Genomic DNA, 19957 nt, shown 5'->3' on the forward strand with positions numbered 1-19957 from the left:
ACTAGTATGTTTATATAAGTATATATATCTGTAAAATTGTATATCTTTTGATGTATTACTGGGTTAAATATATATAACAAATTGTAATGAAGAATTTATGATGGATAGGGCATAAACAGGAAGAAAAGTGTAGACTATTAGTTACTAAATAGTGGAAAAGGGGTGGGATTAAAGAAGCTAGTGCTTCCTTATACTCCTTTTTAAACATTGTTATTAACTGGTAATTAAACTGGTTATTAACATCTGGCTCTCTTCCACATCATGTCTTTTATCCTGTCTTCCTCCTCTCACCCCAACCGGTCGTGGCAGATGGCCGCCCCTCCCTGAGCCTGGTTCTGCCGGAGGTTTCTTCCGGTTAAAAGGGAGTTTTTCCTTCCCAATGTCGCAAAAGAGCTTGCTCAGAGGGGGTCATATGATTGTTGGGTTTTTCTCTGTATGTATTATTGCAGGGAACACCTTACAATATAAAGCGCCTTGAAGCAGCTGTTGTTAATAAGTTATTTATAACTTATATTTATATTTAAGTTATTTATAATTATTATTGCTTTGTTTTCCTTTTGTTTTGTTTTGTTTGCTTGTCTCTTTTTCTGTGTTGTTGTTCTTATACTATTTTAACATGTTCAAAATAAAGATTCAATTCAATTCAAAATTCTGCATCTAATAATCCATTCTCATTGAAAGCAGTGTTTTTTAACTATTGGAGAACAGTGACCTAAAGGCATGCTATCAAGTTATAGCATCGTCATTTTGCCAAGAGAATAACAGAGGTAGAGCCAAAGCAGGTCTGCTTCCAGAGCAGAGAGATGCCAGGAACCCAGAACAAATTACAGGGGTGTGCGACTGTGGACTGTAACGCTCATGTTAGCTACATGAGAAAACCAGACAATTAGGATTCTCAGAGATAGAGAAAGAAACAGTCTTTGTCTGCAACCATCCATTTGCTTTCGTCTCTGCAAGACGAAGCTGATAAGTATCTTGTAATATCCAGGGTTGGGCTATATCAACTGGCGAGGCTGCCATGACATACTGAATGGTCCCGCCACAAACCTCAGGTTCATCTGAGTAGAGTTACACCACAGATAAAACGGTGTTAACAGCTTCCTTTATCTGGCAGCCAAACTGCTGTATCAATTTCTCTGATCAAAGATATGAAAATCATTTATTCTTCTGACCTACGAGCACATTATGAATAAATTCTCATAAACACAGCCCTCATTTTGAATTTCATTCTTTCGCACAATGTAAAATGGACTGAGGAATAAGTAGTTGAAAAACATGACGACAGATGAGTCAAACAGCGTAATGGCTTGACTGCAGTCTGCCTTGCATCGAGTGTACTGCCAAGTGTTGCACACCAAGTAGAGACAACAGGCTGAAAATTATCCCTGATGGTATGCAGCCTTTGGCCTAGATTATTAGTGACATTTGCAATCGTAAATTACATTCACAAGATTAGCAGGTAAATTGATCAGTTTATTTGGGGCAGAAAATAATTTAAGCAAAGAGAGTGATGTTGTTCTTTTCTTCAGGTTTAAATTATGCTGGCATTGCTTTCAGACTCCTTCAGCTGCAAGACCTCTGTTTGCATAGAGTACTGTGGGAAAACTTTGTCTCTGACTAAGCACATTATCCATGAGCTTGTGTTTTTTAATCATGACATGTAGTTAGTACATAATGGCTCCCATTTCTGTCCAGGGCAATAAAACAGGAAGTGCTTTAGATCAGGCCTACCTTCTGATATGTGTCTTCAGAAAGCTACGATGTCAAGTGATGGCTGAAATATGTAAAAACAAAGTAAAGTTTGTATCTAATAAGACTAAAAATAACTAAATCTTTTACTGAAGACAACTGTTTGATCACCCGCAAAGTAGCCATCAATTATCACACACAGATCACAACATTATGCTGACATGATGAACATTTCACAGTTAATAAAATGCATAAAATAATTTCTGCTACAAATTGCTTCATTTTTTCAGTACTGGAGCGTCTTAGTGCAAACTCTGGGACGAGGAGGATGTACTTAATGACGATTATGTATATGACTACATTTTTACATTTTGCAAGCAAATAATAATATTTTTTTGAACCAGATGTTCCCTACTTATCCTAGACACTAGCTCAGGGGTCTGCAACCTTTTACACCCAAAGAGCCATTTGGACCTGGTTTCCACGCAAAAGAAAATACTGGGAGCCGCAAATACTTTTTGACATCTAAAATGAAGATAACACTGTATATATTGTTTTTTATCTTTATGCTTTGTGTGAACAACTAAGGTGTGTTGCTTATGAAATCCATGAAGTGCTACAGAGAAAATTAAATTATATTTATGTAATCAACACATTTTGAACTCTTAAAGAAATATAACAAAAGGAAAGACACCCAGCTGAACTAAAATGATCCATGTAGCAAACAAAAACTGTTATCAGCCGCCACCCTTATATCGCCTTTGGGCTGTTGGAGCCTTGACCTGACTCTTAAAAAATAATTGGAAAAAAGCACTATGCTGCTGAAAAATGAAAAATAGATATTTGCAAAATTCTGCCTAAATATGTATTTTACCTGGTTAATGCGTGCGGCGGGGCGTGGTTTGCAGCGCCGCTGCAGGGGAGGCGGACGCACGTGAGCGACACCCGCAATCACGCCTCGCTCCCTTAACGTCTGTGCTATCTGTGCTGTTGTGTTGTTGGTGGTGTATGTCGGGCTGTGAGCTGAAAAGCTACAGCCGGCTGTATGCGTATAGCAACCGTGTGTGAAAAGTGCTCAATAAAGAGATGCTCAAAAGCATGCTCATGGAAACATCGTTGGGTCTGCCGTGATTTGTTTACAATGGGACTTCTGCTCCTGAACCTCTGCGCACAGAGTCCGCAAATCGGGGCTATACAAGTCAGTTTACGCAGGACTGTAAGCTGTCATCTGTCAGGCGTGAGCGGTGTTTGTCTTTAACATAGTTCACGGTGGAGAACAGCTGCTGACATAATGTGGATCCGAAGATCCATAATTGGCCTACCTGGGGTTGAAAGTCTCGATAAATGCACGGCGTTTCGGCGGATATACCGGCTTCCGCGAGTGTGACTCTTATGTTGAGCGATGAAAAAATAATAGAATATAATTTTATTTTTATATTTCAATATCACAATAATCTTCCAATTTAGAACTACGAGTTAAAAAGAACTAACATAAATAAAATACACTTCAGCTAAATACTTCTAATTTATTTGCCCAAACCATGCCGAGCCGCACTATAAGGACTAAAGAGCCGCATGCGGCTCCGGAGCCGCAGGTTGCCGACCCCTGCACTAGCTCTTTCAAAAGGCAGCAGACCTGACAAGGTATATCATCTTTATCACCTAAACTTGTTTTTGCTTACAACACACTGAATCATCTCATGAGTCTAAACTAAAACAAAACCTGTAACCAAAACCAAATTCCAGCACGCTGCATGTTTCTGTTTTGCACCTGAAAGTCCAGGTTCATATGAGTTCAGCTGGACTAATTGACACAGAAGGAATGAATGAATGGTCTACATTTTGATCATAAACAAAGTGTGCCATTGTAAATGCAGACACAATGGATTAATCTGTCTGCACCTCAGCTAATCATTTCCCATTAGAGGTTTTAAAGTCCCGCTTCAGATGAATACCTTGCAGTTGACTCTGAGTTTAGAAAGGGTTTTTGTATTTTGATAGTCATTTAAGTGTAGAGTTAATATAAGAAGAAGAAGAAGCTGCTTATCATTTGTTGACTACTTTAGTAAACACAACTAAAGCTGTGGGGATATGGTCAATGTTTTTGAAATCAGAAATGTTATAAAGGTTATTATGTCAATGTCCAAGATGTAAATATGAAGAATTATTTGGGTTTGGGTTTGAAGAATTAATTAAAAGTAAAAGTAAAAGTAAATTAAGCTACATCTCAAGTCTGGGGGTTAGGGTTAGGGAAGATATATTTTTATTTGTCCTCAAATGTATCATTTATATAGAAAATAAGCTGCAATAAATTTGGTATATACCAGTTTCAACTGTTTTAGATTTTTAAATACTCTCTATATAAAGATTTGTGATTTTTTTTTTATTGCATGCAACATTTTATTTTTTTTAAAGTATTTATATAAACCTCATCGTGCTGTAAGCTCAGACAGTTGTAAAAGCATAGTAAATACCAACATCATCCTTTAAAATACTCAAGAACTAAGTTGTTTGAAAATGATGCAAAGAAATGCCAATGCATCTCAGCCCTTCCAGGTCAGAGACAAGAGAATCTAAAAAGGTAGATAAACTAACTGCTGAGAAATGCTAACAAAGATTAGTCAATAAACAGACAGGGGTCAGTTTTGAACTGAATCCTGATGTTTTCTGCAACACAGCTCCTGTTTTGATGCTTTCACTGGGCAAAAACACTATTCATCAAGATTCATTCTTTACACTATTGGTATTAGTATTGCTGTCCAAATGCATAGTGAATTTGAATATTTATATAATATACAGTGTATTTACTGAATCCCACAGTGTCTCATAAAAAGGTTCTGCACAAAAATTCCCAGATGCTCAATATTCACAATTGAAATAAAAGGTACAACTATTTCTCCTCCTATTCAATTCCGTCCTACCAAAGATGTCTTTATTTCACCAGGGAACTTAGCCTTGAGATATTGTTCAATTAGCAGAAATAAAGAGGTCTGGAAACAAAGCCCACATTATGCTTCTGTCTGCTAGCAGTCTGCTAATAGCTAGTAGCAGACTGGTATTTCTGACAAGACACCTGTCTTGATTCTCTCTAGCTCTTGACGAAGGCGGTCGCACTTTTTTTCCTCCTCCTCTCCTCTCCCTTAGCTTCCCTGCTTAGCCTCTTGTGTCCTTGTCTAGTCTCGTGTTTTTTGTATTACTTTTCCCTGGAACACTCTCTCACAGTCTGTTCTCTAAAACTTAAAAGAGGAATTATGGATTTGATCAACTGGTCTCTGAATGCAATTGACACCCCTTCTCAACGAGAAGTATGGGCTCGGGTGAGCCTGAGTGCTGAAGATATCTACCTATTCGGAACCATGATAACAGGGTTCTTGCTGATCGGAGCTGGCTTGGCCCTGGCTTATTGAAGAATTAAGGAAGCGGAACCAGCTGTTCAAACCCCCATAAGGCTGCCCGCTGGGATTGAAACGATGGGACGAGGCGTGAGTTTTCAAAATGGGCTCATTGAGTGCAGCACAGATAAGATCTTAGAGAACCGCACAGCTGCCGTGAATACTCAGAACAAGACCTCTGAGTACAAACTGGATTACATCTGGAGGGGCTCACTCGGAATAACACCTCTGAGCGCAAATTGGATCACATCTTGGGAAGCGCACTGCGGTCGTGAGTTCTCAGAACCTGCTCTTTGAGCACAAGAATGACAGCATCACGGAACATAAGTTTGGATAACATCGTAGAAAGCTCACGGCTCTCCAACGGGAGATTGAGAGACCAGTGTTGGACTGTTAGAACAGCTTTGAAATTCATATGAGTTGTTCGCACTAAAGTTAAAACCACCATTACTTCATGCGGAGACCCCCTTCGGCGCCAGCTGCGGTCTCAAGGCTGGAGCTGAACAACAACACCCTGATAACGACTGTGTTGAGACTGTTCTTCCCATTCTATGCAAGGCCACCTGGGTTGGCTGGAAGACTGTTTACTTAGCCTGGCAAGGCGAAGGACACTGTCTCAGCTGAACTCTGGACACATACACACACACACGCACACAGACATATATATATACACATGCAGATATACAATCATCCCCCTTCCCCCCTCCAAACGCCTTCGACGCTTATTCCCCTCCGATGCTGATGGTGGATCAAGGAGACCAGCGCATAGGCTGCAGGCCCGGATGTACTGTCTACATTGGCTGTCTCTCACCCTTTACCCATCCCTGTTGCTTGTCATGTGTTTCTTTGGTGTATTAAGAGTTTTTTCATGTGCTATGTGCAGAGGTGTTTTTTTTCTGTTCTCAAACTGATCTCCCTGTTGGAGCTCAGTCTGGGGGGAGTTATTTTTTCTCCTTATCTTTCCTCATGTGGTGCATTTTCCATGTTATACCTCTCTGACCTGTCTTCCCCATGTGATGTTTTTGTGTAATGTATGTATGGTCAGAGGGTAAGATGGCGCCGCCATTGCGTGCAATAGGTCGGCAGCCTTAACATGAAATTTCCCCTTGTGGGACTAATAAAGGTATATGAAATCAAATCCGTAACGTAGCTGCTAATAAGCTGCTATCATTCATTCTGGACTGCCCGGTGATGAAGTGTGAAAGACTAGAAAGACTACCCAAGTACTGTAGACCATCATGCATTGCCCTGAAAGAAAAATGACAGGTGGACGAAAGGCATGAAAGCAGCATTTCTCAACGTGAACAGCCACAAAGTATGTTTTAAATATGAATTAGGAAAAAAATAGTATATTTTGTGTTTATTACAGAAATGCATACATATATAAGAGCAATGACATTAACATTAACAGTACAGAGAAAATCACCCTGTAGACTTTTGCCAGTTAGCTCGTAACCCTAACCCTTGACAACTTTCTATAAATATCAATACTGAATGAATTATCTTGAATGCCTGCTAATGCAAACACAATTCTAGCTAGCTAAGACAAAATTTAATGTTTGCTAACATTAATGTTATCAAAATACAATATTAAGGTAGTTAAGTTTTTGCTTTTTAAACTTATTTAGAATTTTTTGGGGAGGGTGTGGTGAGTCATGTTAACATCACTGATTTGTGAACTCCATGAATCTTTAAAATAAGAATCATAATAAAGGTTTCTTCTGTAAAAACAACCCTTGATTAGCAGAAAAACAAACAGGCTTCTATGTAGCAGAATATGACTCCAGACTGATCTCATACAAATCAGTTATCTCCCAGTGAACCTTAAAATTGTCTCACTATCACTACCCTCATTAATACAGCTGTCATCAAGAAGCAGAAGGGCTGAATGAAATTTCTTTGTGCCATATTTACCACAAAACTCAAGTTTCAGTGACTTTTTAAACACCTGAGCTATAAGTGGACGACAGATTTAGAAGTTGTGATGTTGTTGACACCCAAAAGGTCAGTTTGCTCCATGTGATGAACAGGGACATCTGAATCACACCAGTGAGGTCAGCAGAGGTGACTCAAGGTTCAGATGACCATTTTTGCCCCTCTCTGACCTTTTCACCGTATCACTACATTTCAGTAGGTTTGCTGAGATAGTGCTCTGAGTAACAGGCAGAAAACCCAGACTTGTGCTATTTATAGAACGGAGCTAAAGTAACCAAGGGGAGCTTCGATGCAAGGCCAAATTCCAGGAAGTTGGTTCAACAAACTCTGAGTCTAACCACAAACTCCGAGCTGATTTATACAGAGCCCCTCTGATGACATGGTCCAAAAAATAAATAAATTGTGGCAACAAAATACTACTTCGTGCCCTCGAAATAGTATAACGTGCCCACAAAATACTTATTTGTGGCCACGAAATACTATAGATTTTATTGTCAACCAACTGCAAGGGCCTGGGAAGGATCACGGTTATCGCTCAAGTGTTTCGTGCCCACAAATTAGCATTTCGTGCGCACGTTATACCTATTTCGTGCCCTCGAAATAGTATTTCGTGGGCACAAATAAGTATTTCGTGGGCACTTTATACCCATTTCGTGCCCACGAAGTAGTATTTTGTGGCCACAATTTATTTATTTTTTGGACCATGTCATCAGAGGGGCTCCGTAGATTTACTCTGAGATCAGCAACTCTCAGTTTCCTGTTTTAGAAAGTAGGATGATCAAAGTTCAATCAACTCTGAGAATGTTCACCCTGAATTGAATATGTTCGTAGAGAAAGAAAGCAATCCTCAACAGAGCTTCAATACTAAGATTCACCATGGCAATGATTAACTAAAGAACAGATCCACCTTTTTATCCAGTGAACCAAGGCATATGCATTCAGGTCAAGTATAATGTCATAATTTTACATTTCAATTTTAAATCTAATCTCTAACCTGACAGGAAAAAGGGTGGGTAGACACTGAGGGTTAAAATATGGAAAAACAAATAAGACACAGTAATGATGGATATTAGTTAACTAGATAGCAATATACTCTGGGATGGATCTGCCCTTTTTTTGAATAAAAAAATTACTTTTGTGAGAACTTTTGATCGTTTGCTTTTTTTTAAATTAGTGTAATTGTTCAGTAAAACTTAAGGCTTTTATTATTTCTGCCATTTATGCTTCAAAATGAGATTTACAGAAACACTTTGCTTTAATTTTCACCAGTTTAACCACTAATAATTTAAGCTAATGGCAGTCTTCACTGATATACATTAGGGTTATTCTAATATTATTCAGATATGTTTTAATGTTAATGTTACCGTTAGCACTCACTGTAACTCGGTAAAAACAAGTCTTGAATGTAAACATTCTATTTACATTAATCATATAATTCATCTTACAAGAAAAATCTCTTGTTTTAGCATTTTTTTGACTATATAAATACACATAGCACAGTACAGTAGTACTTTAGATTATTTAAAAACATAGACAAACAAGATGCTTAACGGTCAAACATTAGCTATTTGATATATTTTGGGGTCATGTGTGTTTAGTGAGTTGTTTGAATGGGTGACAGAAATGAATTGAGACAGGTCAGTTTGGAGCCTGATCTTCGATGCTGATGTGATATGTACAGTATGTATTTATTTAAAGTGTATTTTTCAGCATTGTCTTGCTGATGGTCTTTTGTAGTACATGTTAGTCCAGAACTATATAGCATTTACCGTTAATAGTGCCTTCACAGATTTACAAGTGACTCGAGCCAATGTTTACAAAAGTATCCCTCTATACAAGAATGTTTGTGTCTGATCTGTATATTGGCAACAAACCAGATGGTCTCATATTTCAGTGGTGTCTATGTTTTGCAAATGTAAGACTTTCATTGGTCAGACAGTTTTCCAAACCACCTTAAGCGATAGGTTTTATTTTTTTTCTCAAATTAAAGCTAGGGCAAAATTCTCTGACAATGTCAGAAAGCCTAACAAGGTCAGTTTTATTTGTTAATGGAAATGTTTCATAAATAGATGATTTGAGGTTCACAGATAGAATCTTTGATTGTCTTTTAAGAGTTACCATTTTAGCGGTACACTGTTTCATTGTTTCTTTTAATACTTATTCAACTATTCTGCTTTTACATGAAAAACAAAGATTGTATATTTTTGACAGTTCTAAAAACGAAAAATATAATCCTTCTGTTTGCAGGTGTAGTGCTCTCATCAATCAACTATATAATGTATGCAAATGTGTCGTAAGATAGGACATCCTTGAACTAACCCTTGCCTGTGCGTAATGTAATCAGGATGACTCCTGGTTGATGTCACAGAATGAAACCACTTAACCCCCCTTTCAGGCTGACAGCCAGAGAGGATTAAAGGGATCAGATGACTGTATTCTACCCATAATTTCTGTTCACCTCATCTGTTGGAATCACGTCTTTTGTCTGCCACAGAAAATCTGCACTTTTTCTTAGGTCACATCAACAGACTCTTCCACAAAGCTTATATCTTTAAATCTATAAATGTAAAAAATTCCTCAAAAAAAATTTATTTCGAAGTGTCTGAGCAATTGTAGCAATTCAAGAAGTAGTCTCTTGAAATTAATGTTCAGAACTGATGGATTAATTATTTTGGTCTGATACATTTTACTGGTCTGAGCAGCAGATAAAGCAAGGCCGTTTTTAAACAAAAAAAAAAAAAAGAATTAAAAACCAGGAAACTTCATGGTAAATGGCCTGTATTTGTATAGCGCTTTACTAGTCCCTAAGGACCCCAAAGCGCTTTACACATCCAGTCATTCACCCATTCACGCACACATTCACACACTGGTGATGGCAAGCTATGTTGTAGCCACAGCCACCCTGGGGCGCACTGACAGAGGCGAGGCTGCCGGACACTGGCGCCACCGGGCCCTCTGACCATGTATATTAGAAGCCAGCAGGGAATTAGCAAGTTCACCAGAAGATGAGTCAGGTTAACAGAACAACTAGGCTAAGTTTTTCTCAAACTGTCTACGCAAAATGAACAGCTACGTCTGCTTATTACTTTATGTTGGGAAACAAATGGTTACAATGAAGTGCTGACTACATGTATTGAAGAAGCAGCATCATCAGGTATGGGAAGGAGGGGGCTGGAACACTACTTCAGGCTTCTCTGACATTTTAAGAAAGTTTAATCAACCTGCAGCCAGTTTCTCTGTGACATCAGCTTCAGTCAGGTACACTAACAGCGTAAGATTTCATTAAGTGACACACTCATTTCTTGACCTTTACTGCTCAAGAAAAACATCTTGTTCCTTAAGTCAACCTGATACCAAACAGTTAACTAGGATAATTACAGTCTGCTATGTGTGAACTTTTCAAGATTCTGTACCACTTAAGCAGGAGTTTAGAACCCTTTGTTTTACCTCATTGTTTTACCCTGATATGAAACATAAATGTTCAATTGTTACATTCAGTTTCCATCTTTAGTCTGACCTTATTTCCACTCTGCACTGTGACTAAAGACCAATGCGTGCACAAGAATCTCAGGGATATTACGAGTGGACAAGAGTGAATAATCAGTTTGATTTCTATTTTGAATTCTGTTTTTTACTAGTTTGTTGCTGCAGATCACACATCATAGAGAGTCAGCTAAATGAAAGCAAATAAAATTTTCCAGCTACCTTTTCTATTTTTTATATTCAATTCTCTATTTTTCTCCTTTTCCCTTTTTAAATATCGATTCCATAACAACAAGAATAGCTTTTATTTAAAATTGTGAAATGCAGAATTACAATCAAATTAAAATTAAATGGATTTTAAAAGTGCAGTACTGTCCAATCAAAAGGAGTTTTTTTTACATTATAAAGCAGCCATTACCTTCTTGTATGACTATTCAGCAATGGACAGAATACATTTGTACTAGCTGTCACTCACCCAGGCGGGCAGACACATCCAGCCAGACAGGGCTCGTGTGATGAGCAGGTGAGGTTGAGCAGGTAAGACTCACAGGTGCGCTCACAGGACACGCCCCTTCCCGGCAGGAGGCCATCCTCCCCTTCTGAACAGTTCTGGTAGATCTGACCTTCTGGACACAATCTGTCTGTAAGTAAAAATGACATCACAGATTTTTGGTAGATTTTTAGTGTCAGTTTTAAACTGACAGTGAAAAAGAGTGAATAATGAGTTTGATGTGTTTATGTTGTTCAGCATTCATGCTAAACAATGTTTTAGCTCATGCATTATTAATCTTCACTATCAAAAGAGGCACTTTCTCACATTTTCTTAGGACTGTAATTTCTCACAGTCCTATAGATAAAATCTTTCAGTGTGACACTCATTATGAAAGTTGATATGACACAAACATATATACTGACTATTTTTCTTCTGGCTACTTCCTTTAGGGGGTATCACAGTCAATCACCTGCCTCCATCTCATCATATCCCTAGTATCTTCCTTTGTCACACCCACCCTCTGCATGTGCTCCTTCACTACATCTGTGAATCTTCTCTATAATTCCTCTGCACACGTCCAAACCATCTCAGCCCTGCCTCTCTAACTTTGTCTCCAAACTGTTCAATCTGAGCTGTCCCTCTAATGTATTCATGACTAATCCTGTCCATCTTGGTCTCACCCACTGAAAAACTCAACATCTTCAGCTCTGCTACGTCCAGCTCAGCCTCCGATCTTTTTGTCAGTCCCACTATCTCCAAACCGTACATTATAGCAGGTCTCACTACCATGTTGTAAACTTTCCCTTGTTGTAAACATATACCATGTTGTAAACTTTCACTCTTTCTGCGATCCTTCTGTCACAAATCAGTCTGACACTCATCTAGACCCACTCCACCACACTCAAACATTCTTTACCTTTCTAGTGTCTGTTGCTTGGGATCGTTCATCCCAGATATTCAAACTCATCCAACTTCACTATTGCTTCTTCTTGCATGTTCACCTTTCCTCCTGTGTCCCTTCACAAATATATTCTTATAGTCTTCCTTCTACTAACTTTCATTCCTTTTCTTCACAGAGCATACATCCACCTCTCCAGACTCTTTCAACTGCTTCTTACTCTCACTACAGATCAACATATTAGCTGCAAATATCATCCACAGACACTTCTATCTGACCTCCATCACAATCTGTAATCCCACCCCCACCATAAACCCACCACTGCACACCTCACGCTGTCTCACTGTCCTTCTAAATGTCCTGCACTATCCTCACATACTTCTTCTTCTCTTGGCCATAAGAGAGATCCACAAAGACACAGTACAACTTCTTCTGACCTTCTCTAGTGGTAAGACTACACACCTTCGGAGCGGGAGTCACAAGTTCAATTCCCACCCGGTATCCAGTAAGGGTCCTGGCTAGACCCCTCATGCTAAAAACAAAGCCCTGGAATGGCGCGGCTATGTCTGCAGCCTGTCCACAGCTCGGACACAAGAGTTTCACTACATGTTGTACTCTGTATAATTGTGTATGTGACAAATAAAGGTTGTTTGACTCTATACTCTCCAATAACAAAGCAAACATCACATCTGCAGTGATTTTTCCTGGCATGAAGCCATACTTCCTCTCACTGATCATCATAAGGTTAATCCGCTTTGACCCTCTGTAGTTACTACAGATGTGCACATCACTCTTCTTCTTTAAAAGTGGTACCAGTACACTGTATCTCCATTGCCCAGGCATCCTCAGACTCTCCAAGACTGTATTAAACAATCTGGTTAAAAAGTCCACTGCATTCTTTCCTAGACATCTTCATTATTCCACAGACATGTCACATTGGCCAATTGTCTTTTCACTCTCCATCATCTCCATACCTACCCTCACTTCCTCCTTACTAATCCTTTGCACTTCCTGATTCATTAACTTTCCTCCATCTGTTCTCTCTCTCATTTTCTACATTCATAAACTCAAACTACTTCCTCCATCTTCTTAACATGCTCTCTTCACTTGTTAGTACATTTCCATATCTATCCTGAATCACTCTAACCTGCTGCACATACTTTCCAACTCAGTCTCCCTCCCTACCTAATCAATGCAAGTCATTTTGTCCTTCCTTGTTTTCCCGCCTCATGTACAACTTACCCTAACTAACCCTTCCTTTACCTCCTCTCTCTTTGCTGTTCACCCAGCCTCCCAAACTTACTTCTTCACTTTCTTCATCTCCCTGACTATCCCACTTTTCTTTGCTAACCTTTTCCTTTTATCACTGTCTTGTACTTCCTCATTCAACCACCAAGTCTCCTTGTTCTCTTTCCTTTGTCCAAAGGCCAAATGCCTTCTTGGTAGTTTCCGACTTCAGCTATACCCTTCCAGTCATCTATAACTCTTCCCTACCATCCAGATCTTGTCTCAACATCTTTCTGAACTTTGAGCTCTAAACTCCTCTTCAACTTCCACCATTCAATCCATGTTTCTGCCTTAAGATTAAAAAAAGATCAGATTAACACAATCAAATGGACTCACCAGTGCCTGTTTGTGTTTGGGACACCAGTCTACCATTCAGACAGAGCCTGCAGGAGGGCACAGAGAGACATTACTCACCTTAATGATGGCAACTGCAGAAAATGCATGGAAGTTTCACATATTTAAAATTAAATACAGGTTTGGTACTTTGGTGATAATGCCAATATACTGCAATGGATGTAGTTTCTTTTATTTGTCCTCTTACAGTAACTTCGTTCATTTTTGGTAATATCCCTAATATGAGTTTCACCAAATTAGAAATTGAAAGAACAAATTTATGGTGATACAGTCTTTCTCAGGGTGGAAGTTATATTAGCCGTCTTCCACACATTGTATTGTTTCACCAAAAAGGTTGCTGATTACAGTTGGTCCCTATACTATTTAGACAAACAGCCTGTGTTACATTACTTGACAGAAGTCTTCTGATGTTGGATCTCTGGACAGAACTTGCCAGAAATCCAACATCATTTCCAACAGGAAAAAGTTCATTTAAAAAACTGGCTCGGATTTTTTTTTTTTTTTGTGGAACTCTAAAACTTAATATTTTTAATATGCAGAGAAGAACATAATAAGCTTTTAGCCTAACTTAAAGTAACAATTTGAATTAAACAAAGCAACTTTTTCGTATTTTGCAATTTTTTTAATTTTCTGGAGTCTTTTGTTCATTCAAACATTCGACTTGAAATACTTGATTGAAAAGAACATCTCTAGAAAAATATAAACTTTTCTTACACAGATTTTCCTTCTATGTGGTCGTGACTGACAGGAGGTGGAGCTTTATATCACTATGGAGCCTTTTTATTGAGAAAAAATTAGGAAACTGCTAACTAAACTGCCTCAGTAATGTCACAGTTCATTGTTACAGAATTTATTTACAAAAACATAAATAAAAAGGAGTTAAGTCTAGACTGAAGGCAGAAATGAAGGGGAGGAGCTTACTGAACACCTGCTGAAGTCATGATCACATCTCCTGGTTCATAATCTGCTCCGAGGAAACTGCAGGGGCACTCGCTCCTGGAAAAAAGAAACAACCTGACTTGAACTTGTGACAGACCTAAATGGACCGACTTTGGTTAGAAATTAGCACACAGAAACAACATAAACTTTTTTACACTTTTGAAAACAAAGAACAAAAGTTTTGCATTTGGTAAATAATATAGTAAGTCTGTAATATCGCCAGCCAGTGATGTAGTGGCACCTTTGTTCTATAGTCATAAATATCCAGCTCAATTGGAGACTTTTCTGCAACATTATAAGACAGAAAATACTTTATAACCTAACAATATCAAAGTTTTGATCAAATAAATCTATTGCGTATATGTTTTTTAGCAGTGTATTATGTATGTACATATGTGATGTGGGCCCTGGTCACCCACTTTACATTAGTATTATGTAACTTGAAAAATTAAAAACATATAGGAAGATAAAAACATTCAACCCAGTCTTTGCTGGTCAGATATTATAAACAACTAGAAAATGCATTTTCTGAAGAACCTGCAGTGTGGATGCTGATAGCTGAATGTTTTGAGCTGAAATGAAATAATTGCTGAATGTTAAGTTAAAAATGTTGAATGAGCTGAAAAATAAAGGATTTTTCACCTGAATACAAAAGTGCAGAAGAGTTGAAAGCTGACATTCACACAGAAGAAATTTAAAAATAGCTGATCATGTTATGTTAAAATGGAGATGAGAAAAAGCTGAGTAATGACAAAAGAAAATTTAGAGTCAAAAAACATCTGAATGAATATTAAAAGTTTATATTCTTTTAATCATTGAATGACTGAAACGTGATCCCTCTACTTGGGCCAAGACAGTTTAAAACGTTTACATCTCTGAGTTTTGGAAGGCACACTGTTGGAAAGACGGCAATGATGGCTACGTTTTGAGGGTAAAACGATGGCTGTAGACCAAATGCTGTGGACACAGCAGCAGTTTAAAGACAAGATTTTAAGATAAATTCCCCACACACCCCCTCCTCCCCCCTCCTCCCACTCTAGCAGTTGAGCTGTCTCACTCTAACCTCCAACATTCCGTCCCATACACACCCATTATAAACTCTGAAATGGGTGAAAAAAAGCATGAAACTTAAACTGGGGCTGAAGAAAAAGTATAATAGATATTGAAAAGATAAATACAAGTTGAATAGTTCAATGTCTTGGCTTCATTTTAAAGTTTGAATGTCAACCTATGTGGAAGTAGTTAGAGTTGAAACAAGAGTAAGTTGAATGAGCATTTGAAGATTCTCCCATTGAAATACGTTATAAATTTTTGTTGAATAAAGTTGAATAATTTAAAGAATATAGAAGTTAAAAATGAGAAAAATACAAGCACACATGTCCAAAAGAAGAAGAATCTAACGGTGGTTGAATGGTTTTTCTAAGTTAAACTGTGTTGAAGGAGATAGATGCCGAAAAACGTACGGAATATGAAAAGTAGAAGAACAATACTGTGGATGCTTAATAAGCATCCACACTAATAAAGATGCTGCAAATAATAAAGATGTCAGCATTGTAATGTCGAGTCCATTTTGCTAGGGTACCCCCCCCCCCCCCCCTTCAAATAAATATACATACACTGCTTAATTTTTTTCCTTACCAATATTAATTACAGAGAAGTGGAGGGGGGCAAGATAGACCAGTCTTATTTGAAAAAGTACAGTATTATATAATTTATATAATATACATTGTGGTAATTTATGTTTAGCTAAGGCTAAAAGCCTTTGTAACATATAGGTCAGTGACACACATCAGCTTCTGTACTACAAATTCTTTCTCACTGGTTATCAGATATCTGTCGTCCCCAGCCTGAGTGGGAATGAAAGGGGGGGTTTCACAGTGAATTCCTTGATGTAACTCTATCACAGCACAGCGCTGCACTAGGATGTAAAACCCTGGGACATTTAAGAGGAATTAAGCTGCATGTCTTCTGGGGCAGAGCAAGCTAAAAAGGAGAGCACAATTACCGAGGTCCTCTGGGTCTACAACGTCTGCAGCAAAGATACCAGGTTTTCTACTTAAAAGCTGACCTAAACTTCATAGCAGATACAAATATCACTTTGAGTGGATTGATTTGGTGGAGTCACTCCAGCTTCACCACCCTCCACATCAGCAGAGCAGGTAGTACTGAAGCTGCTCTGGGTATTAAGTGCCACCTGCTTCATCATATAAATATTTCAACATTTTTTGCCTTTACATACTTCTACCTGCGAATATCACTTCCTCATCCTTACCTGTGCACACAGGTGTGTGTTCGGTGATTGTAGAAGGAGCCCTGAGGACAGACGCAACCTTCTTCACACTCCTCCCCACAGTGCTGCGGGACAGAGAGGGAGGAGCAACGGCGCTGGCAGGAGGACACACAGGTGCCGTACTGCATGTTGGCAGGACAGGTGACAGCTGCAGGGCAAGACAGAGTTCAGCAAAGACTCAGACTCAGAGTCAGTTTGGCCTTTTAATAGAAATTAACTTGATGATGACATCACTGTATTTTTCATCAAGTTATCAAATTTAACAACAAAGGGTAGAGCTACTGATTGGAGCAGAATGATGGTTTGTGTATGTCTTTTTTCCCCTCCAAGGGAAAAAAGAACATACACAAACTTTGCATAAGTCTGTTAATTCATCATTTTAAACTTTAGTTTGTCCAGTCATCTCTAAAGTGTGTGACATGCAAGAGAGCCAATAAAAGCAAGCTGAATGGACAGTGCAGTATCATTTAAGGTCTGTGACATCAGTTCATCCACTGAGTAAGGTTGACGAAATAGACATCCTGATATCTGTTGTCATCCATAAAACCAGTGAGGCACATGTCATTAGTGTGCTCCAGTATTTAAACAAAGAATGATGTTTGTTGTGGATCTCATTAAAATGCACTCACGTCTCTAACTTAATGACTCACACTGGAATAAAAATAGGATGACAAACTCCTGTGTTTGCCCCGTGATTACCCTAAACCTGTTGGTGACCACTTTGAGTGTAGTTTCACCTTTCAAGACATCCCATACCTTCTTTGGGAAGATTTTTGGTAGGAAAATGTTCCAAAATTACTCCTAAGCTAGCACTTATACTGTTTGATCTAAACTGATTTTTTTTCATGTCATTCTCTAAAAGATTAAACTTCCATGAACAGTCCTACCAATAACTCATATGATATACTGACATATATATTGAAATATCAAAATGTCCTCCGAGCTGAAATTTGAAAATCATCTGTGACCATGAATGGTGAGTTGGGAGAAATATTTGGATTTGATATTAGACATGAAAACAAAAAATATGTCAGAAATAATTCCTAATTTTGACATCTCTGTAGCAGCAGGTACATTCTTGGACAAAATATGCTTGTGACTCACCACAGTCAAATATATGTGATCGAAAGTCAATGATGATGGAGAATCGACGGCAGTGGCGAGCATAGTGGGCCAGCGATGAGCAGAGGCAAGGCGTCCCACACTTACAGGTGTCTGAGCGACACTGCTGATGGAAGGGTGTTGGACTGAGGTACTCATGACAGGCAGCAAACAGATCCTGATTCAGCACATCACACATTTCTGAAGCATAGGTCACTGTTAAAAATAGTTTAGAAATAACTCAAGTAAACAAGTCTGGCTCTCTCTGATGTCATGAATCAAATACAAACCCCAAATAAAATATTTTTAAAGTTGTTCATTTATGTCATAATCATTGTGAATTCACTGGATAATACAGATAAATATGTGTCTAAAAATGTAAGAATAAAAGTAAAAACTAAACTGATTTACACCTTAAACAGAGCTGGGGATACAGAGTGTAGACATTTTTACTGTGATATCAACATCAAAATGTCCAAAAGTTTTATAATAATATGTTTTATGTTATAAAGCACCACGTACGCAGTTTAACATAATAAATGTGATACGACTGAGTAAATATGTTATTTTTCTCTACCGAAACAGAAAAAAGGAGGAAGAGAAACTGACCAGCCTGCTGGTGTGTATCACAGGGATCAAGCTGAGACATACTCAGGCTGGACAAACAAGCAGACGAAACCTTCCAGGCATTTCCAAAGAGCTGAGGAGTGCTTTCTATCATACCTGATGGAGATCTGAACCAAAACCAAAGCAAGGAATCAGTACGACAGCACACAGATAGAAAAAAAAGTGATTTTTATAAAGTGAGTCCAGTGCTATCGTGTGAATGAAGAGTTGCCTTTTGATTTTTGTGGTTACAAGTGTTGCTGTGTTCACAAAATAAATATATCATGCTAACAGCTAGTGCCACTGCAGCAACATTAATAATCTTTATCAGAATCAGAATAATTATTAATCCCAGAGGAAATTATGTGGTCACAGTTGCTCAAAGACAGTAAGAACAGTAACCAACTAAATTAAATTAAATATTACAATATATTACAAAGTTATAAAATATAACAAAATAGCTATAATTATAAATATTCCAGAATGTTACACAAAATTAAATATGTGTAGTTGACACTGAGGTGCCCCTGTTATTATACTGACTTTGTAATTTTCTCTGTAGAGGATGTGACATCAAGAGTGTGCACTGTGACATCCACATCGACCCCGTGGATTGAAACAGGGGTCACTGAGCATGTCAGGAGATTATATATTATTGTACTCAGTCCTAAAAATCTTACAAACATGGTGTCTTACTGACTTACTGACTCTGGATGGCATTACATTGACTTTCAGTAACACTGTGAGGAATCCTGGAGTTGTTTTTGACCAGGATATGTGCATATTAACCAAATATGTAGGGCTGCCTTCTTGCATTTATGATATTTCTTAAATTAGAATCATCCCGTCTCAGTAATGCTGAAAAACTAGTTTATGCATTTATTACATCTAGGCTGCACTACTGCAATTCATTATCAGGTTGTCCTAAAAACTCCCTGAAAGCTTTCAGTTAATCCAACATGCTGCAGTGGGAGTACTGACAGGGTCTACAAACAGAGAGCATGTTTCAGCCATACTGACTTCTCTTCATTGGTTCCCTGTTAAACCCACAATCACATTTAAAAATCTTGCTCCTCACATACAAGGTCTTGAATAATCAGGACCCATCTTACCTTAAAGACCCAATTGCACTGTATCTTCCCAACAGAGCACTTTGCTCTGAGACTGCTGGTTTACTTGTGGTTCCTCGGGTATTTAAAAGTAGAATGGGAGGAAGAGCCTTGAGCTTTCAGGCCTCTCTTCTGTGGCGCCCAGTTTGAATTCAGAAGACAGACACTATCTCTACTTTCAAGATTAGGCTTTAAACGTTCCTTTTTGATAAAGCATATAGTTAGTGCTGGATCACGTAACCCTGAACCCTCCCTTAATTACACTGCAATAGGGGGCTTCCCATGATATAGGTTCTCCTTCATTCACTCGCTATGTTTATACACCACTTTAGGGCTCCCTCCCCTCACCCCAGCAGGTTGTAGCAGATGGCTGCCCCTCCC

General features: G+C 38.5%; 1 protein-coding gene across 4 annotated transcripts in view; it reads right to left on the reverse strand.

The window, feature by feature from the left end:
• otog (otogelin) overlaps positions 1-19957 on the reverse strand; it is a 76602-nt gene that overhangs the window by 37824 nt on the left and 18821 nt on the right. For all 4 annotated transcript variants that reach the window (XM_019355617.2, XM_019355615.2, XM_019355616.2 and 1 more), the window contains 6 exons: positions 18471-18595; positions 17865-18077; positions 16743-16908; positions 14453-14527; positions 13514-13560; positions 10975-11140 (listed from right to left, as the gene is read on the reverse strand). In XM_019355617.2, the coding sequence (XP_019211162.1) occupies positions 10975-11140; positions 13514-13560; positions 14453-14527; positions 16743-16908; positions 17865-18077; positions 18471-18595 (792 nt within the window). The remainder of the gene's footprint in view (positions 1-10974; positions 11141-13513; positions 13561-14452; positions 14528-16742; positions 16909-17864; positions 18078-18470; positions 18596-19957) is intronic.

The sequence above is a fragment of the Oreochromis niloticus genome, linkage group LG1 (genome assembly GCF_001858045.2).
Source record: "Oreochromis niloticus isolate F11D_XX linkage group LG1, O_niloticus_UMD_NMBU, whole genome shotgun sequence".
Classification (NCBI taxonomy): Eukaryota; Metazoa; Chordata; class Actinopteri; order Cichliformes; family Cichlidae; genus Oreochromis; species Oreochromis niloticus.